Raw genomic sequence first — 26,102 nt, 5'->3', positions numbered from 1 at the left:
CTCAAATCGAGCAGACACTTACTGAGCTTGCTAACTCAATACACTTTCAACCAGTTCAGGTCACGCGCGTAGTTTTCTCGGCCGGCACAAGCGGCTGCAGGATGGAGAATAGTACCCTCTCCTCTTCGCGATTTCTCCGCACACTCGCGACATTTAGAAAACTCAAAACGTGCTTTCTTTCTTTCCGTTTTTTTTTTTTTTTTTTTTTTTTTTTTATTAACCGAAAGTTGAGCGAAAGTGACACGCACCAGATTCTTTGAACATTAAAATCATTCCACGGCCCCTTTGAAGGGGTCACGAAACGTTATCGTGTTGGAACGTTCCTGACCTTGCCGGTTCGTATACTGGTCCCAGCCTGGCACAAGTATGCTCGCACAAACCGCCACTGATTCAGAAACTTCTTTGTCGTGGGGAAATTTTAAAATTGCGAAGATAAAAGGGCACTACTTCTTTCAGTCTTGCCTTTGCAAAGCTGGATGACGTGATCGTGGAATCGAAACCACTTGACTGACGACACTCGAGCCCTGCTTATGCATGGATTGGGCACGAGAACTGCGTGAGCACTCGACTTCAGCTCGTAACAATGAATGCCTCGGCGGACACTCGGGTAGTGGCTCGTGTCCAACCACTGCGGTGATGAGAATAGCCTAACTCCAACAATGCCCGGAGCTCAGCACGCGTTTTCTACTTTGTCAACCCCAGCACGTGGGCATGATTAACGTTGAAGGTTTTGGGCAGGAGATCGAACTATAGGGGGCGCTTTATCGAGCTTGTTGTCCCCACAGCGCGTTGTTTACTAACACACCAAAACAAAGAAATTGAACTTCGCCTATAGCATGGTCTGGGCACGAGCGCTTCGCTTTGACCAGTGCTTTGGACGCACGAGGAGCGGCCTTCGAATCGTCATCCTCCATTTCTCTGATCAACAACAAACAATAAAATCAGGTTTGTTGTCCACACAGCTGCAGCATGCCGCTAGTGGTGTGACTGTTCGATCTCCTCCCCAATAGGATAGGCATCATGCCACCTGGCCACTTTTTGTGGCTCCGAGTTGAGGGGATAAACGATGTTCATATTTCTCGAATTTTATTGGCGACTGCCATTGCCTAGGAAAAACTACTAAGGCAAGTTTATTCAGTTATTAACCTTAGGGAGCGATTCTAAGTAGTATTAAGCAAAAGTAGAAAAATTGTTAGATTTTTCTACTTCGAAGAGAAACATCTCTTCAAAGTGACCTTAGATGGCCACTTCGAAGAAAGTAACTCCCGATAATTCACCGGTTCTTTTCGTGCAGGTAAGATATCGAACTTGGCCAATGGGAAGGCAATATGACGAAAAATAATTTAAAGTAATAATTTAAAAAATGTATATATGTTTTTTTTTTTTTTTTTTTTTAAGGCGGGTTGATATTATGGTATACTTTTCCCTTCTAATGAACTTTCAGGTTCGATATAAGATATATCGAAATTTAAATTAGCATTTGATAAGCGGTTGCAGTAATGGATCATGGGATGCAAGGTTCCAAATATGTCCCGAAAATATAAGGCACAATGTTGTTTTTTCCTGGGCTTTATTACGTGCGAATAAAATAATTCAGTTTGCACGGACAAAATTGACTATAGGTGCCGTATATGAAAAGAAGAAGTAATATATGATTTACGTGTTTATGCAAACCAAAAAATAAAATAATATATATATATACACGTACTACCGCGATACATCGAAAGACGAATGAAAGTGTGAATTTCTTTTGATCAATGCTTCTCAACCTGGACACGAACCAGTGAAGCGCGTGCATGCACAGCAAGACAAGGGGTACTAGGGTTTTTCTTCTACTCTAAAATGTCTCGAATACAAGGGTGTTCAAGTCGTCGCGCGGAGCGAGATGTCCCATGACGCTCTCGGCTTCTAGCAAGGCTGTGGTGAATCCTTAGGTGAAAAGGAGTATAGCCTGGGGTCTTTAGGTGCACCACGCCGTAGTGGTTCTACGATCGCACGCCGATGCTGGTTCTCCGTACAGTGTGGTGCCAGTCAGCAGCCATGCTGCACTGACCGGCAAGATACTGCTACATGTTGACCCTCTGAATGGCTGCCAAACATTATGCTGTCCAAATGATTCACATAACTCTTCCTCCCAGTTGAGCTCATGCTGCGTATAAGACCAACGCGCTGTTTCCATACAAGCCCTCACGAGCTGTGGGGAAAGGCGCAGTTTCTACACGAGATGTGGGTACTGCACGTGCGCAGGAAGCGAGTCAAGTGGACCGTTTGTGGGTGTGTGCAATACCGATAGCAGCACCACCGCAGGGGCGGGACGTCAGCACCGCGTGTTGGTCTATACGTGCCTCGTAATTCAGTCACCGATTAACACTTCGTTGATTTCTAAATCCGAGAAAAAATCCGCGTCCATACGACCGTGTAGCGTGCATAACTCTCGGGAAATTCCTGAGTTAGTCAAGCATACCGCACGAATAAATGGCGTTGGCCACCAGCCGATTGAAATGGAAAATGCACAACGCCGTGACACAGCCAGCCATTCAGGATCCCGAAACTTTTCATCCCCGAGGCCACTGTATCCTCTTCTCTTATCTCCCTCTTTTTTGTTGCTTTGTTGTTAGTCGCGGGATCCGACCCCGCTGCAGTGCAGTGACCATCACGCCCCTCTTTGCCAATCGAAAGTCGTCATTCATTGCAGTTTTGCTTTTCTTTCTTTCCTGCTTTTCTTCAAATCCTTCCTCCCCTTTCCCGGTGATCGGGCAGGGAGTCAAGAGGTCCAACGAGTCAAAAGGTCCAATAATGGATCTTTTGACTCGTTGGATCTTTTGACTCGCCAAACACGAGTCAAGAGATCCAAGGTGGGTCAAGAGGTCCAACGAGTCAAGAGATCCATCGAGTCAAAAGATCCACGGCGAGTCAAGAGGTCCAACGAGTCAAAAGGTCCAACGCGTCAGAAGGTCCAATAATGGATATTTTGACACGTTGGATCTTTTGACTCGTTGGACCTCTTGACTCAGAATCCTCAAACCGGAGTTCTGGATCCGCCCCTGTATCAATGGTGGTTGTGACTAAACAAGAGAAATTGGCACGTGGCCACGGAAAAGAGATTGAGCGCGACTCACACCGGCCAGTTCTCGACCGGCGGTTTTCGGGCGGAAAGGAAACGCAATTCGAGCCGCAAATTGTGTTCTGGGTAATTGAGCTCTTATATGTCATGTACAAATAAAAACATTCGCAAGCATAAATACTTTGAGACTTTGTGTTGTCCTTCCTTCCCTCCCTCCCTCCCTCCCTCCCTCCCTCCCTCCCTCCCTCCCTCCCTCCCTCCCTCCCTCCCTCCCTCCCCCCCCCCCCCACCAGTCTCGGGGTTTTGTGCAATATGATAAGTACCCTGCCAGTGTCCCTTTAAGGTGAAACGAAGCATAGGCGCAATAAAGTTGCATTGGGCCAAAATTACAAAAAAAAAATTACCTAATTATAAAAAAAAAAAAATTCGAACTTTGCTCGTTTGTTTTACTTTTTTAGACCGAACACATTTTGCTTTAAACATTGAGTTTGCAATATTTTGAACACTGGCAATGAACCAAACTCAAAATTATTTTTTGCTCTTAAAAAAATACTTTTTTTTAACTATGTTCGTTTGTTATGTGGCAATAAAGGCCGACCCACATAGGGCGTATTCTCGACAAATTTACACGCGTTTCAGCGGGCGTAATCACGGGATTTGGCGAGCGCTTTTTTAACAGAAGGGAAGAGGGGAAGGTCGCCAAACCACACACGACGCTTTTCGTCGACGTCTCCTCGGCGTTTGGTGAACGACGGCATTAGTGGGTAGGCCAGGACGACGCGGATCGCGAGGACTGCGGGCGGGTGCATTCAGAAACCACGTGTGAACGTGGCATTTCTGAACGGCGTGAGCTTTTCTCGGAACCGTTTTACGTAAAAGTCCCAACTTCATGTCTCTATGACCTCACCGGGTTCCTGTGACATCTCGCCTACCCCCTCCTAGAGTTCCCCTAAGATATAAACGTCGCTACTGCTGCGTGAAAGACAGCCACAGTCGCAAAGGTGACTGAAGCATCAAACTTTACCGCTCCCCCGCTTCCATTCGAGATCTTGGGAAGCGACACGGCGACAGAATGGATTACTGCAGTGCGACGCATCAAGTAAGTGAATTTTACTGAAACTGTTGAAGTGAAGGAAAATATATGTGCAGGCTTGGAAACTGGTCTGACGAACTCGTTTTGCAGAATACTCGGCAAAATAACTCATCTATACAAATGGTATTACGAGTCGCTTAGACAGCCACATAGGGAAATACGGTAGGAACAATCGGGCCGATTGTTGCTTCACTGTGACGTCGAGAATCGGGCGATCAGGTGTTTCTTACGAGTGCCGTAACGGGCCGACGGGCTTCTCGCTTGAACACCTGATAGCCCGATTCTCGACGTCACAGTGAAGCAACAACCGGCCCGATTGGGTGGGTGGGGGGTGGGGGGGGGGGGGGGGGGGGGAATAGAGCACTTTGGAATTACAACAGGTATGAGGTGGTGAGAGAGATTTGGAAAGGGGTCACGGTGCCTGGCTTGACTTTTGGAAACGCAGTGCTATGCATGAAATCCGATGTGCATGCAAAACTAGAAATAAAACAGCGTGAAGTAGGTAGGCTGGCTTTGGGGGCACATTGCAAAACGCCAAACCAGGGAGTACATGGAGACATGGGATGGGCGTCATTTAAAGGGATGCTGAACCGAAATCTGGATTCCCCAAAACACGCGGTAAAAGCGTGCAACGGGATGCTACAAACACCAAAACATCACTCATACAGCGATATCTCGAACGGATGACCATATTTTTAAAAAAAAATAAAAAAAGAGGCGCATGTGGCAGGAATGCTGACGTCATGTTTTTTCCGAGAAGGAGAAGGAACGGCCTCGCGTTTTCTCCGCCTCGCGGCCTTGAGGGAGCGAAGCGAAGAGAGGAGGAAACTAGGTATCTTGACGTCTCGCGCCTCGTCGGCCTGGTTCAATGTCGACTTCTTTTTCCAAAAATACGGCCGCCCATTTGAGATATCGCCTTACTAGTAGTGTTGTAGGGATTTTAGCGTCCCGCCTACATCTCCAGCATTTTTTATTTTTTTTTTTTAAATCCAAATTACGGATTATCATCCCTTTAACGGCAGGGAAGCTGTGAGCAAGATAGAATTTGAAGATCGGTTGAAGCAAATGGATGGGGAGCAATGTGCACGGAACGTTTTCAGCTATTTATACATGAGTATAGACACAAAGTGGAGACAGCGCACTAGGAAATTAAGAGGAAAGTTTTTAGGCTATAGTGGAGTTACGGAAGAGCTGGTCTCAGTTAAGAAGAAAGTTAAGGCCACAGAAAGAGATCAGTGGCTAGAGGGAATGCTGACAAGACGGCTCTGGAAAGCTATTAAACAAAAACAGTTATTGCCAAAGAAAGCATTTATGACAATTCTAGGGGAAGCTCATAGTTGTTTGAGTCAAGGACAGGTGTTTTGCGAACCAGAACATACAGAGCGAAGTACCAGGAAATGGATACAGTGTGCGCTGCTTGTGGAGAGGAGGACGAGACTGAGCACTTGATACTCTACTGTAAAGGGCTTCACCCTGTGCCTACCGAAGACAATACAGATTTAATAAAGTCGTTGGGTTTTAGAGACAGCGAAGGAAAAGTGGATTTCAAGACAGTAGAGATTACCAAACAAAGATTAAGTGAATGGTGGCAGAAAGCGAGAGAAAACTAGGTATTTTCTTATTCACTATAGGCAAGGGGGTCTCATAGCCTCACTTTCTTTTCAGTGCGGAGTGAATATAGTTTTCACATTTAAATATTCTAAGCTTAAAGGGATTGTCCGGTCGAAACCGGAAGTACTTGAGTTCTTGCGCTCGTTACGTCGAGGGAGCCTTCATATAGACAAACGTCATTTTTATTTTGATATATGATCTCCCGTTATTAATTAAACCTTTCATGATCCTATGTACGAAACTGCACCCCGAATTTCGCCATTGTCAATGGCTGACATCCGTAGGTGCTGCGTGACGTCACAAAACACAAAGGTTTGTCGCATGGTTAGGATGGTCGGGATAACAAGCGTTGATCGATGGATGTATTGTATTTTGTTTCGAATTATATAGTCTCCTAGGCCTACCCTACTGAAATACGGTTCTTTTAATGCAGTTCCCAAGCACGTGCAAAAAGAGTCACGCCTTTTAGCAGGATATTACTCGCAGAGAGCCATAAGCTTCGAGCAAACGTATGCCGTTTCGCGCAAACACAACTGCGACGGACGCCGATCGAACTAGGGGCGCTTGCAAAGCAAAGGATGCAGATTTCGCCTCTGAAGCGGCACTTAGGTACACGAAGCGGTATCTGGGTACACATTTCGGCAAATCCACTGGATCGGTGATGAGGCTGCGGGTCATTCCCTCAGAGGCGACGTCCGCGGGTCGAAGGCAAACGGCGAACCGTTCAAATACATGTCGGACTCGTCACTTGACTTGGACGAGCTGGTGAATCGTAGCTACACTCCATTTTCACACGCGGGTCAAACAGATATCGGGCTGCACGCGTGCTAAATACCACTTCTGGTACCATTTCAAGATGGCCAAGCCTTGGTTTCGGTTTCGCTGCATAATCAAGGTCTGTTCGATTCGGCCAGGAAGTTCTGAACTATAGTCGGTTACAAGTCAAGAAGGTAGCGGCAAATGCCCCTCAAAGGGAATCTTTGCATTTCGACGATAGGTTCGCGGCATCAGGATGATTTTGCGTCGGGAGTCACTGGCGGCAGCGCGCGGTCGGTATACCGGTCACCTCGAAGACGAAGGCCTGACGATAGCGTCTTGGCCAAGACAATTATCGACCGAAACTTTGGCGTCAAGTTGAAGCGAGAATCGGCAAAAAAAAAAAAATATGCCGATTCTCGGTGTTTTTCTCAGGCCCGTTAGTGGGCGTCCACAGATACCAGCGGACAAAGCATGCAGTATTATGCTCAGCTACGGGGACATGCGAGTGCCAACGCACTAAATCCCAGACCTCTGCAATGTATCGGAGTCGTCAATATGCATCCAAGAGCAACTGAAGGCGGAGACTATCAAGAGGGCAATACCTTTCCCGTGTCTGTGAGTAAGAATATCAACACTGTGGATCCCCACATAGCATCAAAAAGAAACAATTTACGTGAGCCAATATTTCAACACTCACCACAGGGAGCCAAACCTACGCGAGCAGGTGCCTAAAACGCTTTTAGAATATCATAATCAAGCAAATTCCCACCCTCGGTTAGGATCTCGATTCCGCGTCCACCGCGGGTACGTTATTATCATAAAGGAGAGGAAATGCAACCTCCGTTCCGGCGTTATTGTTAAACATCGCAGACATTTGAGCAAGCGCTGCGAAAAATGGCACCGCGAGCAGAAACGGACGAGCAGTTCTGCTATCGCCGTCTGCTTCTGCACGGACGCTGAACAGAATCCGGAGCCGGTGCAAGATTTTGAGGAACTGGGTCTGAACTCGTTCAGAACTGGAATAAATCGAACGCGCCAGTGCAGCGGTCGTGCAACTTACGGTTGAATCGAATGCACCAGTTCCTGCACTGCCGAACTAGTTCAGCCAGTTCAGGCGAATCGAACAGACCTAAATTGACTGATTCGAGTTGGGCGAGGAGTGGGTGGACGTAGTTTAATATCGTTGGCACAGCATCACACCTCTGCTTACAAGCCTTCTGTCCGCTGAGAGCTCAGCTCGTAGCTTTCTTCTGTGAGATGATTGCTGCATAAGCAGGATCTCGATCTGGACGGGAACCCAGTCCCTACGCACGACGACGATCCACTTTGCTCGTCACTGCACGTCTCGCGGAAAAGTGTGGAACGTCATGTCTTGGCTCGCATGTGCTGCCCGGTGGTTGTGGCACCCAACCGCGCAACAAAAATCTCACCCAACCACGAAACAAGTCGAGCACAACAACAAAAACGAAGCACGCTGAAGCGTTCACTCGCAGGCAAACAACGAGACAAAAATGCTCGCTTTGTGTTTTGTGACGTCAGAGCTTCAATGTTGCCAACGAAAGCAGCGTTTACGCTAGAATGCGATATGAGCAGTATAAATTCAATTACTCACGCAGATGGGCATATAAAATTCGGATATTGCACGTACGATGCTTCTCGAGGCAATAACAATCATATTCAATTGTTTTCTCGAATACAAAATTTGACCGGACAATCCCTTTAAATGGTAAAACAAAATGGCTAAGTGGCGTAAGCTACCGCCCGATCCAAAGGGCTCACCGAATTTATCCATCCATCCAACTGCATTGTCGGTTGCCTTATCCCGGCTAAAGTGAACTAGAGGAGGGGTAGTGAGATCAGGCGCCGAGGCGCGCCATGCATTGCTGTGAAACGGCGCGCGTGGAAAGGACCCGGATGTACGCGGTGGCGCTGCGGACGTAGTGGCTGTAGGATCCGACCGCTTCCGAGCATTGCAAAGGCCCTGGGCAAGGAGAGTTAGCTTGCGTTTTTTGCAGCTCGAAGTGGCCCCCATTCTGAACCGCTCTTTACCCCGTGTAACCCGTGTGTGCTGTCGTTTATGGCCACTGAAGTGCCATGCCAAATCGACGTCGGCAACGCCACTGCTTCGCTCCGGGGTGCCAGAGGGGCTATCAGTGGCAGAAAGGTGAGCAGCCGTCGCTGTTCTCAGTGCCTTAGGAGGAAGAGCAAAGAAAAGTTTGGGAACGGAACTTGCATCGCCAGGATAAGCTCCTGGACGAAACGTGTTCGGTGTGTGAGCTTCATTTCGAGCCATCGTTTATAACGCGAGACTTCGTTCACATTATAAAGGATGAAGAGGTGCGCATTCCGCGTGGAAAGCCGCAGCTCTTGCCGGGCGTTGTGCCGACGTTGCTTCCGAATGCTCCGAGCTACCGATCAAAGAAAGCGTCGCAGCCAAGGCCCACGAGAAAGCGAAAAAACGCCGATGCTTCAGCAGTTCACGGTAAAAAAAGGCCACACACTGCCTTTCCAACTGCCTGCAGCAGCACTGGCATCACCACACCGGCTGCAGCCAATGTCGGGGCATTTGATGAAGCCTGTATGCTTGAAAAATGCTCCACGCTGCGTGTCCCCTGCGAGTACTGGAGCCGTCACCGAGTTCCGAGCCTCAATGGTTTCGTGTATTGTAAACTTAAAATGTGTGACAATGAAGTTTTATCCCAGAGAGTAGTGATTTTTTCACGAGACAGCATGCCTGGTGTTGTATACACTGTTCATCTTCGTGGCAGCATGGCTGAAGGAGGACGCGTCGTCTGCTCCGAGGAAGCGGAGGTTCTTCTCCGAGACGTCGACTCCTATCGTCTCTGTGGAGGTGCCATGCCGACGAAAAATGGGTCCCGCGAATAATTCCGGTAAAATGTAAACACATTGGAGCCTATAGTGAGATACCACCGCGTTGCAAAAATTAGAACCCGTGAATTATTTCGAAACATTAGCTTCGACCTAAATCGCGAAATATTGAGCATGCGAAAAATACGTCGTTTACAGTATTACATGTGTTTTTGTTGAGAACTAATAAAAAGTGTATTCATGTATAAATAACAGGGTTTGCCGTCCCACGAGTTCTTTTTGTCCAGCAGTATTTACCCAACAGGTTTCTTTGAAGTTGGCTTAACGAGACACATAATGGGGAATCAATAAAGGAGGTTAAACCTTGGGGAAGGTATGCACGATTTCAATACTAGATATAAAAGGAATGCCCTGTTAAAACGATTTCATGCCATTCTTGAGGCTTGAGCTGTGATTGTTTAAATGTCTAGGAAACATCATTATGCTCCTGTCTCAAAATTACAGTAGAGTCGATTGCTGGGCTAGTTGGTTTTGGAATTTGGAATACATTTTAGCGCTCAAAAAACAGGGACAAAGAGGCGAGAAACATACAGCACAGTGCGCACTGTGCTGTATGTTTCTCGCCTCTTTGTCCCTGTTTTTTGAGCGCTAAAATGTATTCCAAATTCAAAATTACAACTAGCCATTTATGCGCGCGAGTGAAAGACTTCTTGACCATTAAATAGCTTCACCCTGTTTCTAATGAGAGACTCCTAACAAACCTACCCGCCATAAAAAAATAATAAATAAATAAAAATTGCACGAACAAGTTGGTTTTGAAACGCCACCCAGGAAATTGAACTGGCGGTGTTCGCCTTCCACGTCGCGCATTTCTGCTTCGTACCCCGCGCATTAAAGCGAACACGGCCAGACGAATTGCGTCAATTTTGTGTCGCGTATTTCTTTTATGGGGTTCGGACCTAAAACGGCAAACATTTTGAGCCGAAAAGCTCCAACAAAGAGTATTTAGTCGCGCAGCAAATGCGATGCGAGCCGCCCTGGCCACCCGCTTCATCCAGCCTATGCATTCGCGGCGCCCTCTCGAGCCGTCGACACGAAGTGCGGCCGCCGTCAGCGCGCTCTGACCTCACTACCCCTCCTCTAGTTCACTTTATCCCGGCAGGAGGACGGCCGCGATCTTTGCTCATGAGTCATAACTAGGGGTGTCGCGAACTTTTGTCGAACCAGATTTTTTGGTCGAACTTTCGGGGTTCGACTGGGTTGAACCGGTTCGACGAACCTTCGACCTTTTCACCAGATTCGACCGGTTCGACTTTGTGGACAGTGTGGCCAGACCTTGATACAAGCATGTCTAGGTTTGGAAAAAAAAATATTTTATGCAAAGGGTTATTTTATATTGTGAACAGTTGCAATTAAAAGAAACTAATTCTAATCACTGAAGAAGTTAATAACTTAATTTTAGTACTGTATTAACTGAAATAGCCAATCAGCGCTGCAATTAATTCATCTCTTAGCCATTATCATCCAATCCGAAGCCAACTGGCCAGCCTGTCGCGCATGCGCACACGAGTTGAACCTCAATAGAAGGTTCGTGGAACTTTCCACTAAAAGTTCGAAAAAGTCGAACCTGGTCGAACTCGAACCGCGGCCGGTTCGCGACACCCCTACTCATAACCCTTCCTTTTGTGATTCTTTTCACATCGCCCCCAACATCGATAGTATTTTCTTCTTTCTCAGTTGTTTATCGCCGATAAACCGGCGAACGCGACAAGTGAGCTCCCATTTCGGCGGCCGAGCCAAGCCAGACAGCCGGCCGCATAGCTAGGCAAGCCGATTCTCGCGCAACTTCTGGCTGTCAACTCGGGAGCTGATTGGCCGGCACCGCGCGCGCTTCCGGATACGCCACGCCGAAATACGCCGATGCGCCGAGATCTGTCTTGGTCGGATCGCCGAATACGCGCGTATTTACGCCGATCGAGGAAGCGCTCGTCCCGACGCCCGCTGTACGTCGGGATTACGCCCGCCAAAACGCCCACAAATACGTCGCAAATACGCCCTATGTGGTTCGGGCTTAACTATCCATAAACATCAAGTGCATATATTTTAGACCGACCACATTTATGAGTTTTATTTCTATGAAAACTAAGAATTTTGCTAAATGTTCAATATTGTCCATTTATTTTAGGAAACAGTCTTGCCTATATATATTTTTATGTACCTTATTTCCCTTACTATTAACATGATGGCAGGATATTTTGAAAAGGTGAATAGAAGCTTTTTTGGACATTTTTAACGCATCTGCACCCATAAAAATGCTCAGCAATGCGTGACGAAACCTATTGAGACGAAATTTTCAATTTTACCCCTTCGGGCCTCTTTATCACAAAATTCAAAGTGTCGTTAAAGAAAAAAAAAAAAGGGTTATAGCAAAAAATATTCTGGAAAGGTACTTTTACATCCCAATAACACATACATTTTTTTTTTTTTTAAACCGAATCCGTGTGGGTCGAATTTAGACCAGGATCGTTTGGCGTCGAATGACCCTTAGCAACTTATGTCAAAGGGGACTATTGTCTGTAAAGTGGCCGAACTGGCGGTCACCATGTGGGAAACTCAAGTATGACCCAGTGGGATTTTCACCGAAAGGGTCTAAATGACGTGGCAAAGAAACCAGTGAAACTTACAACATGCCCCATTTGGTTTATTTTAAGCATTCATATCAACATCCACTTTCATGAGGTCCTTTCCCTCCTCTAGCAAATCATTCCAAGCTCACAGCAAAACTTAACACAAAGTAGAGAGCCAACTATTGAAGTGATCTGTGCAGGTTCAGCGCATTAGCATGAAGGCTTGCTATACTCCGCTTCACCAATGTTTGCAACAAACACCATGAGCCAAGGTAGCCAGTCCAGAGCTCCACACATGCCACGTGGCTTCATGCTCCGAGCTTCGCTCTGCCCAACCGGAAGGTCACATGACCCGCTCTGAGCTACAGAAGGAATTAGGCGACTCGTAGCATCTGTTGTAGTGCATTATAAGGTGAAACAGAGCATAGGATGTCCTGCTAAGGTATTCTAAACCTTTAGAGGTGTAAATGGCTGGTCCTATACAGCTAACACCACATCAGGTGTAATCTATCACCCTTTCAGTAAAAGCAAACACCTAAAATGGTGTACGGAGAAATAATATGCTGAAAGAAGCTCTCCCTTCCTCAGACCAAAAAGAAGGAGTTAGCTATAGGAAAAGTCACTAACACCCGCAAAGGTATCAAATTGTTCACAGTACTCGCATACTATGTCACCAGACCACCCAGGGTGGCCTCTTCAGCTTTTGAACTGGAATCTGGCTGACATTGATAGGAATGTTAATTATCGCTCTTTGTAAACCGTGGGTTTGAAGGCCTCTTCGTATCATGTACCTGAAAAAGAGAAGTTGGTTTCACACAAAAGGGAGAAAAAATGCCTTTGCATGGGTGGAAAAAAGAAAAATCACGATAATTTCAATCCCAACTTAAATTTTCACTTAAATCACAATTTTAAAGCACTGATTTTACAATGATTTAAGTTGAACCATTCCAAAACAAGATAATCTCAAAAATTTGTTTTGTACTGCCTCAGTATCTATAATTTGATTTTTACAAGTGCATACATAATCATTAAGAAAGATGGATTTGTATTAGGGTGATGCACTTTCAGCGCGGCAGACCGCTCGTTCTTAGTCTGCAGGCGGTTGCTGACACAATGACCAGAGGTACCATGTGCACGAAGCCGACAAAAAATAACTCTGCTGGAAGCTTCTAAGAAATAATACATAGGGCAACTCAGTGGCATCAGTATGTCAATAGTTTGGTGCTATCACTACTTTATGACACATGCAGCACTTATTGCTTCAATCCTCATCGTATTATGGCAAACAATGTTCACAAAATAAAAAATATTCAGCAGCCCTTGTTCCAACAATAAGTATGGCATGGTTCATCTCAAGATTGAAGAGTTCTAAAATTATTGCACTTTATGACATAATTTAATTTACAGTGAATTATTCATTCCATATTGTTTTATGTGCTTGGATGCATTGTCTAAATTTTCAGTGACTATTTTGAGAAAAGTGATTCAAATAAAATTAATCTGATTTCTTAAACTTTTCTCCATCCTCGTCTTCAGAAAGTGACTAAAGCATGACCAACCCATCCCTTCCAAGCAGGAAGGTGGCAGGGATACTGCAGTTTCTGTGGGTGCTGTCGTCCATCATGTCAATGTACTGGTCGTCATTGTTGGCGTTGTCGTCCATAATGATGACAGCCAGTGCACCTTCCCTTAAGGCATGGATGCACTTGCTTAGGAACGAGCATCCGCTGGAACACAATGCAGAGGATTCAAACATAAGGAACCACTGCTTCATCACTTATGGAACCTAGAGTAGTCAGAAATTGCTAGAGGACTTCAGGTGTATGATACCTCTGTCTTGTAGAAAGTTTTTGAGCTGTAGAGACATGAACTGTGAACAATGGTCGGACACTAGTACTACTTCTGGGTAACCTTCCTTGCCAAAGATTCCCTGCAGGAAGCTTAACACAGAATCTGTCATTGGGTGTAAGCAAAATTAAACATCTGGCCACTCGCTGAACTTAAGCGACAGTGGTGATGGCATGTCTGCAGTAACTGTGGAAATTTGTAAACGGCCCGATGAAGTCGATTCCAATCTGCTTCCATGCTCCCGTTGGGTAAGGCACTGGTTGCATTGGAGCAGGTGCTGTTCTTGCAGTCTTGTCATGTTACTGGCAGACCATGCAGCTAGTGATGTAGTCTTTGACCTTAGCATCCATTCTTGGCCACCAATAGTGATCTTCCGGTCTGTTTTGTTTGTACAATCCCAGGATGAGATTCGTGAGCTATGTCCATGATCCGACAATGAAGTGTGGTCGGTGGTATGATCTTATGGTTACGTAAAACCAGGCCTTGAGCAACTAAAAGTCCTATGCAAAGTTTAAAGAAGGGAAGCAAGGTAGGTTCTCCTTGCAACTCAAAACGTTTTTAAGAACTGATACTATAAGCAACCTTTTCCAGTGTTGCACCTTGCAACATTTCCTTCTGCAGATCATTCAAGGTGATGCTTCGCAGGTGTGCTTGAACAGCACATATTATTTCGGTGTCCTCGGCATCGCTGGACTCGTCATGTTTGGTGTCAACTGGAAGTCTTGAAAGTGCATCCGCAATCACATTCTGTTCGCCCCGCTGGTACTGCACTTCGTAGTTGAACTGTAGTAGCCTTGCGAACCAGAAGGGCGATGCGCATGGGTTGCCTGCCGGATCCTTGTGTTGAAAGTAATGTTACAGGGGCCTGGTGATCCGTATGTAGTATAAAGTGTCTTCCGAGCAGGAATGTTGTCCACCATTTACAACCCCAAAGGCCCCCCCAAGCCAACACTTCTCGCTCTCCGAGTGAGTATCCTTGCTCCAGCCCAGACAATGTCCTTGAAGTGAACGCCACCGTTCTGACACCTTCTGTTGTAGGGCAGCTCCCAGTCTACAGCTGGAGGCATCTGTTGTTACAATCGTTTGGAGTGCAGCATCGAAAATGGCTAGATTAGTACAGTTCTTGGTCAGGTTCTTGACCTCTTTGAATGCATGTGCTTGCTCAGCAGCCCACGAAAAAGTAACACCTTTGAGCAGCAAGGCACGGAGCAGATCAACCACTGTGTCATAGTGTGAAACGAAAGACACCAGTACAAGGAAGGCCTGTAGGGACTTGGCATCTGTAGGGGATGGTGCCTTGCTGATAGCGTCCAGTGTTCCTTCCACTGGTTTGATACCTTCTTTGGATAATTGATGTTTAAGGTATCCCAACTCCGTGACCGAAAAGGTGCATTTTTGTCTGTTGAGTCTCAAGTTACTTTTTTTCTAAAAGTGATAGGACTCGCTTCAAGTTCTCATCACTGACTTTTTTGTGATACCCATGCGACGAGAATATCATCAAGGTAGCGGACTGTGCCTTGGCGTCCCTTCAGCACTGTTGACAGCATCTTTTGAAAGGCTGCTGCTGCCAAAGCTAGGCCAAAGCAACCCCTCTTGTAGTGGTAAAGTCCTTTGTGCATTAAAAACGCTGTAAGGTCTTTGCTCTCCTCCACTAGCTCCATCTGATGGTGATGTAAGAAAATGTAAATAACTCCATCTGATGATATTGTATTGTAAGTAAATGAACCGACAGAAGATTAGCCTTGTCACAGTCAGTGACATACACCTTTATTCTATCCTTCCTCTGCCTCCTCCCTCGTAGCACCTCCAGTCCTCGCTCCTTCTTTCACAGCCAACACGACAATGTCGAAGAAGCTCGAGCGAGACTGCTTCGTTCGAGGAATGCAAGAAAGAACCACTTTTTATCAAAACGGTTAGTTAGTCTAAACTTCTCAATGCAGGCTTCACTTAGATCCAGCACAAACTTGCAAGGATTATGTCACAATATAGACAGTGTTCTCAAATAAACCTGGGATTTGTGCAGCAGCTTTCAATGTCTCAAATTATTCAGATACTCAAATTCTAGGAATCTAAAAAAGCAAACAGAATAATTTCGGTAATCACTATTCGATTCAAACTCAAAACTTGAATATTCGCACACCCTTTATCAAAGCATCTGCAAATGGTTATTTTACATACGAAACTAATGGTAAACCAAATAATATTTTACTGGAACAATGTTGAGATAGAATAATATTGAGATCAAGATTTTATGGTTCTGTCCAAGTTCTGGAGGTGGCAATAAAACTGTGCGATTCTTGATTCAAATAAAAAAGAGCTTGTGGGATTTAATTATGTACATCAATGCCACTTTACATATAGATTTTCATGCTTCTTTAAAAAAAATATCCAGATGAACTTGTGAAGGTTACCTGCCATTATTCCACTGCTAGACCTGACTTAGTTTTAATTGCAAGCTTTATTGACAGTACATAACTTTGAATCTAACATCCAATTCCAATTCTGCTCTGAAGGACTGCTTTTTCCCTAAGCACGCAAATGCGATGGGCAAAGCGAGATGCACAGGATGCTTAGCTCATGGGTGTCACTCCTCCACACTGCACCAGTGAACGGTAAGAAGGACACTCAACGGAGCCAGCTAGCCTGCCCAAATAGACCACGAGCAATGAGAAAAGTTGCAGAACTTCCCAGTACTCTCAATGTTCGACACAAAGATGAAGTCAAACAGCATATAATTCAATGTGGTAACGGAAAGTTTTAAGAACTCATACAAGCCTGGTGTAAGCTATTTGTTCCAGTACCGAGAAAAATTTATGTTCTGGCGTGATACTGTTGCAAATCTGCTACTTTTCGGTGAAACATAGCAGGATGTAGCAGGGTGAGCAGCACAGCAATCACATCCCCGCACTGCTCAACTTTCGCCAATATCTGCCTGTAATGGGCCCTTATGAACTATAAACAAAACACAATTGCTGCCAGAATTAATTGTACATTACTGAAAACAGCAGCAAACAATTATCTTTACATAGGATTGTGCCACGAGTTGTGTCTAGTTCATAGCCACAGTTGGCACCTTTTGAGAGTAGTATTTGCGCCGGAGAAAACAGGGTAGGCAGGCATTAACTGCCGTAGAATTCAAATTTGTTATGATTATCTTACATTTATTGTTTTGGCCCACACGAATGCCACGCATATTCCGGCATAACAAATTTCCCCTTTTACAGCATTCCAAAATGCGTCAAAATATGGACTAATGCACATGTACTGTAAAATACTATGGAAGCGCCCACTTCGTACCCCCCAAGCGCCCACTATTAACATTTCCCAAACTTGCGAATTCTGCGTATCACATATTAAGCACCTGATTTGACCGGACAAGCACCTACGTCTAGATTAACCCAGTTTTTAGTGAAAGTGGGATGGCCATTCCCTCGGTATATTACAGTAGGCACTGGTCAATAGTACAAATCATCCATCAGCAGAATCTTAAAGGGGCACCGACACCCCAAAGGTCGTATTATTTTTTTATTGTCTAAAACAATGCAAGTTATAGTCATAGACATGCAAAAAAAAAAACGCATCGCGAAAAAAATTTTCTTTGCACGCGCCTTTTTAATTTTTGGCATTTATATTTCCCGCGCTCACCTCCTTGCTTCTTTTGATCGGTGCATCAAAAATCAGGAAATTTAGAAGCTTTGTAGGCGACATTTCTATACCATTTAATAACGGCAATCGTAAAACATGTTTTTTAACGCGATTGCGAAAGCACTACCGCCCCTCTTTTTGAAATACCAAAAATCAGATTTCGGTGTGATGCCGCTTCCTGGATTTGTATCCTCCTTCGGAAAACTTGGCGGCGCTCGAGCAGAGGCTTATTGGCGAGTCGGGGAAGAAACCGTTTTTTTTCCCGTGCCGGCGCCGGTCACCTCCTCCTCGCTTCGGGTCGCCGTGGCAACGGCGGAGGTCCCAAAGAAAGTAGAGTCGCAGGAGACCGCAAAATTTGACTCACTGCACTGGCGCGGATCATGCGGGAACTTCAAATTCGGCATTTGGAAATTGTTTTTTTAAATTCAGAAATACTGAATTTCCAAGTTTCGAATTTTGAGGGTAATGTCCCGGCATCGTTTTCAATTGTTTCATATAATAAAAAAAATATGAAGTTGATGTGTCAGTGCCCCTTTAAGCTTCGCCCACACCGCTTTACCTCTTAAACTATCAGCTTGTTTGTAGTGCACTCATCATCCCCACGATAATATTAACTAAGAGGCACCAAGCAAGATGAGAAAACTTTGCAGTGCATGCCCAGCTGTGCTGGAGTACATACAAGGTTACTGAGTGTGGTAAAACTATCCATTTCCCAAACGACTTACCCTCTTGCAATGAGCACTACATTGTGCCTCAGCTCGAGTTTGTTGATGGCACTACTGCATCCCTGGGATGGCTCTGATATTACAAGGCCTACATTGGACAGCTGCGATACCTAGAATTAAAGTAGGATGACATCAAGATTAGTCAAGACACACTGGTACGGAGATTTACCAAATGCCCCTCGACTCACAAACCTCTACCGAAGGTGCATTGCTGCTCCAACATCCAAAACGGAGTAAATGTCCCGAGTTAACGTATACTACAGCCGTGTCCACTAATTCAGTGCTCGGTAAAGAAACGATTTCGGTCAAGCACAAATTTTTACCAACATTTTTTAAACACGGTGGACGAACCAAATATTCTGTAATTAGTATAGTCAGGGCAGGACACTAGTGTTCCATAAATATGATATGCTTGTATTTATGTTTCCTGCAGATCGCATTAAGGTTGTCAATGGACTGCCCACTTATTAATATTCTTAAAATTCAGAATTGTTAACTAGTGTTTACTGCAATTTCTAGAGTTCTAAATATTAGTGCAGCATTAAATAATATACCAGTATACAGAAAAAGAAAAAAAATATGCTTTGAAGCAACATGAGGAAGTGCTAAAGAAAGGTCATGCAAAAAATAGGTACAGTGTCCTGCAATATGAAAGACCCATTTCGCCTGGGCAGTTTATATAATGGTGCTAAGCACGCTTTGGCCAGAGGTTCTTAACTTTTAGAGAGGTAAGAGAACAAGAGTTTGTTCATTTTTTTCACTACAATCAATGTGGCCAAAGCGAATCAAGCAACAGCCACCTAAAACTCCCTTGTCAAATGTGTCTTTTATATTGTTTGAGACTGTGCAGGCATGGTTAAAAGAAACAAACAACAAAACGTCATCTGGAGCCTGCAGAACCTCCCGGCGAAAGTTGGTGGTGGTACTGCTCCAACGAGGTTATTACGGGTGTTTCGCACCGTGACATTATCTCTGCCCCTGGTCACACTTGTTCATTTCGTGGATGCTTTTGAATCACTGCTCTTAATAAACAAAGGACTGGTGGGAATCGCATGAGAATGACAGTACCAAGGAAATGTTCAAGGATTCTAGTTGGACGCTGCATTATGATCTGGCTACATGTTTCTTGTTTTAATAGATAAAGGTTGTCTTTTATCGAGCATAATGGTCACACTGATAACGCATAGACCACAGTGCCAGTGAATTATTTCAGAGTAACGCTCCTTTCTAAATGAAATTAGGAGGATACTGGTCAAATGACGTAGGGGAATCACAATAAAAGTGCAGCTTTCGTAACTGGATCATCAGTTGCCCCGATGCCAAGAATTTCTCTGGAAGAGCAGCACTGTATGGTAGCATAAAACCAATATTGGCCATGCCCATCAACAGGTGCGAGCAGCATGAGAAAGTCGATTGTCACAGTCAGTCACTAGAAAGCATAGCCTAAGGGCAACGCTGCCTGTGGCGATGCAGAGAGATAAAATCTATAGGTATGACGCATGTCCTATTTTTTTCCTTTGAACTAAACCGCTTTGGCTTATTTTATGCCAGAAATAAAAATGCCAAACATTGCATCTTTGACGTTTTGGTGACATATTTGGAGCCTTATATCTTAGGATTCATTATACATTTAGCTTATCAGATAATATATGACTGTAGGCCTATACATGTGCTATCGACTGGTACCACTTTAGTTTAAATCATTTTCACAAAATAGTTTATATGCATTTTTAGATTTCATCAAAAAGTAAATTTAGCCATAATTTGAGTCCATGTTATTAAAAGAGGCCTTTTTTTTCTCATTTATTTCTTTTTTTCCTATATTGTTCCCATTACGTTAATGTGTTGTGTGCATAATAAAAGTTCCCCATTTTCTTTTTGTATTTTCTGTACAAGTGCTTAAACACAACATACATGCACTCGAATCGACCAAAGGGTAGTTTTGAAAGTTGGCTTTACTGCAAGGTTATTTAGCCTTAAAACGTAAAGGGGAGGTGGGTTGGAAGTGTTTGGAAGAGTAAGGGGTAAAAGAAAGTGGCAGTGGAGAGGGGGAAGGGAGAGAGTTGTGTGGCCACACCCCATTAGAAAACAATGTCTGCCTCTAGCCCTCTGCTGTTCTAATGCCAGTGCCAATGGATGTTTCTTCTTTTTTTGTGTGTGTTTGTGTGTGGGGGGGGGGGGGAGATTTTAATTAGAAAATTTGAGTTGAGCTGAATTCCCAACTCCCATCTGCTGCTGCCACCCCCCCCCCTCCCCTCCCTTCCCCCAACTTTACAAGTCCAGTCCTCATCATATCAGTTTGCAGGATTTATTTTGCTCATAGGTAAGCAAATTCAAGTCACAGTCAAACAGACCAAAGCCACCTGGCTTTAACAATGCAATGGTATGGGAGAAGAGATGCTGAAGGCCATCCACACACTGTCAAGGCTATGAATGACTTTTCTGTTTGATTCGAGACTGCTACTTGCATAACTCTACACTGATCAATCCCTGAGCAAACTAGTTCCACAAATAAGAAATTGGCTCCTCAAAATGCTTTTGTGCTGTCCTGCGGCTCCAGAGACAAACAAGCATTGCTCGCTGCTACTAATAAAAGCGCTCGCTCAATGGAAATTATATGTACTATGGCGACACTGCTAAAACAAATTGCATTCTTCAAGCCTCAAGATATTAGACCAGGGCAATTTCATTTCAAGTCGTGCAGGAAAAAGGGGTCATGTCTCAAAAGCTTTTGAAACAAATATATATGCTGGGCGAATTCTTTACTTAGTCGGTGACCGGTCAAGAAAGAAGTGGAAGCTCCTCCCACCTCTTTCCACTTCAGCAGAGTGAACACTGAAGAGGAGGTCGTCTCTGCTGAAGTGGAAGGAGGTGGGAGGAGCTACTACATAACTCTTAACCTGTCACCAACAATAGGATGAAAATGAAAATCGTTTTTGCCTCATATTTTTAGTTTTCGAGTTTTTCAATTCTAAAGGACAGAACGTGGGCCAAAGGCGGGTACCCACATTGAGCGTTTTCACGTAATTTGACCTGCAAGTGTTGCTCGGAGCTCGAGTTCAATTGTGTCCCCCGCAGTTGCAAGAAGCAATGAAGGCAACTTACTGCCATGTTTCTCGTTTATCTGCGCTGGAGTATGCATCTACGAAGCGCTTGTGTGTTTGACGGTCTGTAGATCTTTACGGCACGACATTCACCAATGCCAGTGATAGATGAAATTTACGTGAGAAGTATTTTTCGCTCCCCTTACTATCAAATTGCTCTTTGCTCGCTGGCAGATTGAGTAGACATACTCAGTGATTTCCCTACACCCCCCCCCCCCCCCCCCTTGTTTTCCTGAAGGCGCCCCCTTAATATGCAACGACTCCTCTATTCTCAATTCCATGCCCCCCCCCCCGTGCTAAAAATTTAGACACACCCTAATTTCAATTCAATTCCTGGGGAAACCCCTGGACGTACTGCTATCGAGAAGATCAGGGCAACTTTCACAGTGCATGGAGTGCACCTGTGTTCTCAATTTCCAGGTTTTGACAACTATAGCCCCAAACGTTTCGTATAGCACTGTGCTCAGGTCAACAGACATTGATTAGAAACTAAGCTTGGCTATTACATAGAATTTCTACACCAACTCGGCCATGGCCGATGCGAGATGCTTCTGCTAAGAGCCACACAGTGGCGATAGTGTCTAGTCGCAGAGTTGCCAATTTAGCTACTTTGTAGCTAGGTTTAGCTACTTTCGGGGGCGTCTAGCTACAAAAAAAAGTTGTTTAGCTATGAGTAGCTAAATTGGCTTGTTTTTTTGTTTTTTTCTAGAAATCTAGCTCTAAATCTACTTACATTTGAGAAGTTTAGCTTATTACTTGGGTAATTTTTCTACCATTGGCAAGTGCCGCCTCATCACCACAGTTGGGACAGTAGAGGACAAACTGCTTCATGAGTTAGCTTCCTTTCCTCCCCAACCTTTTCACCAGTTGATACAAGCGCCAACCCTTCCACCTACTGCGATGCACCTCCGCGATATAAGTTCTAAGAGCAGTCGCAACGGGCAAGAACGGTGGCGCTTTGATCAGGTGGTGCTGTGGTGGTGAGCAGCGGCGATGAAGATGGAAAAGGTTGAGCAGTTCATTGGTTTTGCTCGTTTTGATAGCGTCACAAGACTGGCGCGGCAATGTGGGTGCCTCTCTCGTCTCCCTCTCACTCATTCTTCTACGTTCTACGGGCCCCGACCTCCTCTTCATTGCTACACACCAATGGCCATTCCACCTTGTCGGCGACCAACATTTGAATGTCGGAAAACGGTTCCCGGAGCACACTGGCACACCTGTCACTTCTGTTAGGAAAATGTCGCGCAAACGCTTCCTGTAAATTACGAGCCATACTCTTAGTTATTTTCAGTTGTAATAAGACTGGAGATGGCAGACAAAAGAAAACCTTATAGGCAACGGTTTTGTGACTGCTGCATGGAGGCAGACAAATACAAGCAGTGGCTCCGGCTATGTTGGCTGACCCTTTCAAGGCCTTCTGCGAGTTTTACAAGGCATCACTGAAGCTAAGAAAGCCAGCATCGAGAAACCTGCCTCACCGTCGAAGCACTTGGCAAGTACGTCAAATAGAGGGACACAGTCAACTCTAACTGATCTCACACCACCAGCACAACCATCCCTTGTACAGCAGGTAGAAGGTACTACACTCGCCCTGTGTCGCCGAACATTGCGCAATGAAGTCCGTGCACCGTTTGGAGAAGCGTGTCCTCAAATGATTGGGGACAGTAAGATCGCTTCCAAGATTAAAATGCAACGCACACAATGCACTGTGATCAGGAACGTCCGCATTACCCACTACGGAGTACGCAACAGTCCTGCTGCGTACCCCAAACAAGCGAATGCTTAATTAGACAATTCCCGGATTAATCAGACTTGGAACGCATATGTAGCGCAAAGACAACACAGGAAGGAGACAGAGTGTTGTCTTTGCGCTACATTGTAAATATGCAAAACCAACTAGCCCAACAGCTCCTTTTAATGGAACGCGCAAGCGTTCGTGGCAAGAGTGCTACGTGTGACACGATGGACACTCACGAACGACGATCCGAACTCGTGGGCTGGCCTCAGTCGGAACGTATATCGAAGACTCTCTGGCTCGACTATTTCGAAGAAGATGTCATCTTTCAGATACTTGGTGGACTCTGAAGTCTCTGCCGACACTGCATAGGGAAAAGAAATCAATTTGAAGTAATCGGGACGCAGATCATTAAAGCCTGTTAAGACAGTTGCGTTGCTTCCATTCAGAGTGACTGAAACGACAGCAACGACAAAGTCTAGGTGAGAACTGTTGGCCACACAACGTGCCAAGCAACGCAAAAAACTTCGTGAAGCGATCCTGAGTCGCGGTTCCGGTCGTTGCTGTCGTTTTGGTTGTTTTGGACGCAACCGACGCAAATATGATAAACCAGCCGCAACGATCGTACGGATAGCAAGTTGTTTGCGTACCAGGTACTGTCAACAAAGTAAAGTCCAGGAGGATGTACACATAGGCGAGCAAGACAGTTACGCTGAAAACGCAGGACGTGCTTTTCAAAAACACGTGTTCTTTTCGCATCCCCACCGAAACATACACCGCAAAAACTCAACATCCATCATATTATGGTGCCTGGATCGCGTCTTTGACTGGTGTGTTTACCGCGGCCAAAAAAGTGGTCCCTCGATTTCCGCCTGATGACGTCATAGAAGTGTCATGCTGTCGCCGGTCGCGACCCTGGTGGCGTCTCAACAGTTATGGTGTATGTAGCAGACGCCTGTTCTGCTGCAGGTCGCTTTCCACTGTGACAGTTCACGGAAGCTAGTGCAGCCGGAAGTTGGGACGCCTAACGGGACACCGTGACGACAGCGACACTCGCGTTCGCTCGTGCTTTTTGCCAGCATTTCTACGGCCAACCGCCAGGATCGCGACAGGCAACAGCATGACACTCGCGTCGTTTGTTGCCACATCGGGACCACTTTTGATGCATTGGCGGGATAGGACGCTAAACACACCAGTCGAAGACGCGCTCCAGGCACCATAATCATATGGCACATCAAGCGGATACAGCCACTTTTATCCAAGGCACAGAATGGTTGAATTACGCATTTAGAGTAACTGCTGTAAAAAAAAAAAAATATTATAAATATACTTAGATTAAAAAAACTCAATATTTCTCAATTTATTTTGCACTAATTATCTCTTATTATTTTTATATAAATAGTATTTCAAGGGTTCCTAAAGCATAATTCGATGCCCTAAAGTCCAGTGACTTTAGTGCGGTTAAGCTTTAAAGTCACGATAGTAAAAACACATGCAAGCGTGGAAGTAGTGGAAGCCTGGTTTGAAAGGAGAGGGTTGATTATCGGTTTCTGAGAGATTCGACGAAGGTTCTTAGGTTCCTGTTGGTTTACGAAAACGAAAAAGGGACATGAAAAACAGACAAGGTAGACTTTCAACTTGCAACAAAACGTTTACTGGTTTCACTCAGAGTTTCACCGCTTCACTTCGCCTCCCAAAACTTGACAAGAGCTTTGCTTTTTTTTGTTAAATCAAAAGTTGTTCTGTGTTCCGGATATCTGTCTTGGTTTTGCTGCTGCGAGGAGATGAGTCAGCCTTCGGAGCCAGAGCAGAGCCAGCAGAGCAAGGAGCAGAGCGACGAAAGCAAAACAAGCGGCGGCGCTGCGGCGCGTCGGGTCCAGTCGGGTCTGCGACCAACGGGTCTACCCAACGCCGACAGTGCCGGCCCGTCGTAGAACATTTGAGCTCCGGCAAGTGTCGAAATGCTGTTCCGAAATGCTATTCTCTGAAGAAAAAGACAGGCCTTACAAGTATGTAGGACGTTCGTGAAGTTTTTCGGACTCCTTTACGCGATGTCATCTGAAGAGACTGCTTCGCGTGCCTCTCGCAAAGAAGACGACGACGTGAAAGACATGACCGGAGACGTAAGCAACTCATGCCGCCGATTTATGCGCCAGCGTTATTTGCTCGTCCATTCCCACTGTTGGTTATCGCCTCGCAGTGTAAAACGCCCTTTCATTTGGACCATGATACTCTCAGCCGACGCTAAGCCACAAAGAACAAACAATAAAAATGGAGAATTTTTTTTTTATTCCTCACAAAACGCTTTATGCGCAACCATCAACGGATACCTTAAAGCATCCAAATGATTACACTGTTAGTGCCTGCTTGTCTCAGGACACAATGTTTACAATATTTCTTTACAACAGATATTCGAGTACTTCAGTAACCTTCATTTTTAGAATCAAACTGATCCTTGACCAACTCGTCTTTGTCACCAACAACCCACATCTGTTACGGACGGTCCCTCTTTGTAAGCAAGTTGTAGTTGGGATGGCTTCAAGCATTGGACTTGCTCACTTTGACAATATGACATAAGAAGGACTGTTCTTTCAATCCTCTCCAATCTCTTGGCGATGGACCAATCTGTTCGCTGCATCCTTTACCTCCTACCGAACACTTGGGTACTTTCACAGCAACACTTTGAGCTCAGAACATAACTATAGCCAGTATGCAACCACATAACTGAACGACAGTTATGCAGGAATGAAAACTTATTCCGGAATTCACTGCTTATGTGTTTGGCGCCAGTGTTTGGATGCACTGGACATAGTATTTTGTGCTTAAGGGATCGTGAACCGAAATTTGGACTTCAGAAAACAATGCAGGAGCGGTAGGCGGGACGCTACAATCTCGACAACACCACCTGCAAGGCAACATCTCCAATGGGCGGCCGTATTTTTTAAAAAGAAGTCGAGATTGAACAAGGTCGACCAGGTGCGTGACGTGAACATATCTCATTTCCCCCTCTCTTCACTTCGCCCCCTCGAGGCGGGGTGAAGTGATTTCTTGACTAAACAAGA

The 26,102-nt window shown here is 45.2% G+C and overlaps 2 protein-coding genes across 2 annotated transcripts in view; one reads left to right on the top strand and one right to left on the bottom strand.

The window, feature by feature from the left end:
- Positions 1–12,030: 12,030 nt before the first annotated feature.
- Positions 12,031–23,842, bottom strand: LOC8028605 (protease-associated domain-containing protein 1). Its single transcript, XM_029988442.3, has 5 exons — positions 23,691–23,842; positions 23,280–23,404; positions 18,202–18,311; positions 13,543–13,710; positions 12,031–12,774 (listed from the first exon to the last, which is right to left on the bottom strand). The coding sequence occupies exons 1-5, from the start codon at positions 23,797–23,799 to the stop codon at positions 12,654–12,656; spliced, it is 633 nt and encodes a 210-aa protein (XP_029844302.1). The 5' UTR covers positions 23,800–23,842; the 3' UTR covers positions 12,031–12,653.
- A 713-nt stretch (positions 23,843–24,555) lies between these two features.
- The window catches only part of LOC8028606 (erythroid differentiation-related factor 1), a 90,397-nt gene continuing 88,850 nt past the window's right edge, over positions 24,556–26,102 (top strand). The window contains exon 1 of the mRNA XM_029988443.3: positions 24,556–25,163. Within this exon, the coding sequence (XP_029844303.2) occupies positions 25,092–25,163 (72 nt within the window). The 5' untranslated portion in view covers positions 24,556–25,091. The remainder of the gene's footprint in view (positions 25,164–26,102) is intronic.

The sequence above is a fragment of the Ixodes scapularis genome, unplaced genomic scaffold (assembly GCF_016920785.2).
Source record: "Ixodes scapularis isolate PalLabHiFi unplaced genomic scaffold, ASM1692078v2 PGA_scaffold9__187_contigs__length_104089568, whole genome shotgun sequence".
NCBI lineage: Eukaryota > Metazoa > Arthropoda > Arachnida > Ixodida > Ixodidae > Ixodes > Ixodes scapularis.
The sequence above is the reverse complement of the archived record's forward strand: the minus strand, read 5'-3'. Positions and strand labels throughout refer to the sequence as shown.

What these genes read in the sequence shown, in the direction of transcription:
- LOC8028605 (XM_029988442.3), bottom strand. Translation starts at nt 23,799, where the DNA reads ATGCGAAAAGAACACGTGTTTTTGAAAAGCACGTCCTGCGTTTTCAGC. An exon ending in GTAGTGCTCATTGCAAGAGG is followed by an intron (nt 13,711 to 18,201) that starts GTAAGTCGTTTG and finishes ATTGTGTTCCAG; the next exon opens with CGGATGCTCGTTCCTAAGCA. An exon ending in TTCCTGCTTGGAAGGGATGG is followed by an intron (nt 12,775 to 13,542) that starts GTTGGTCATGCT and finishes TCTCTTTTTCAG; the next exon opens with GTACATGATACGAAGAGGCC.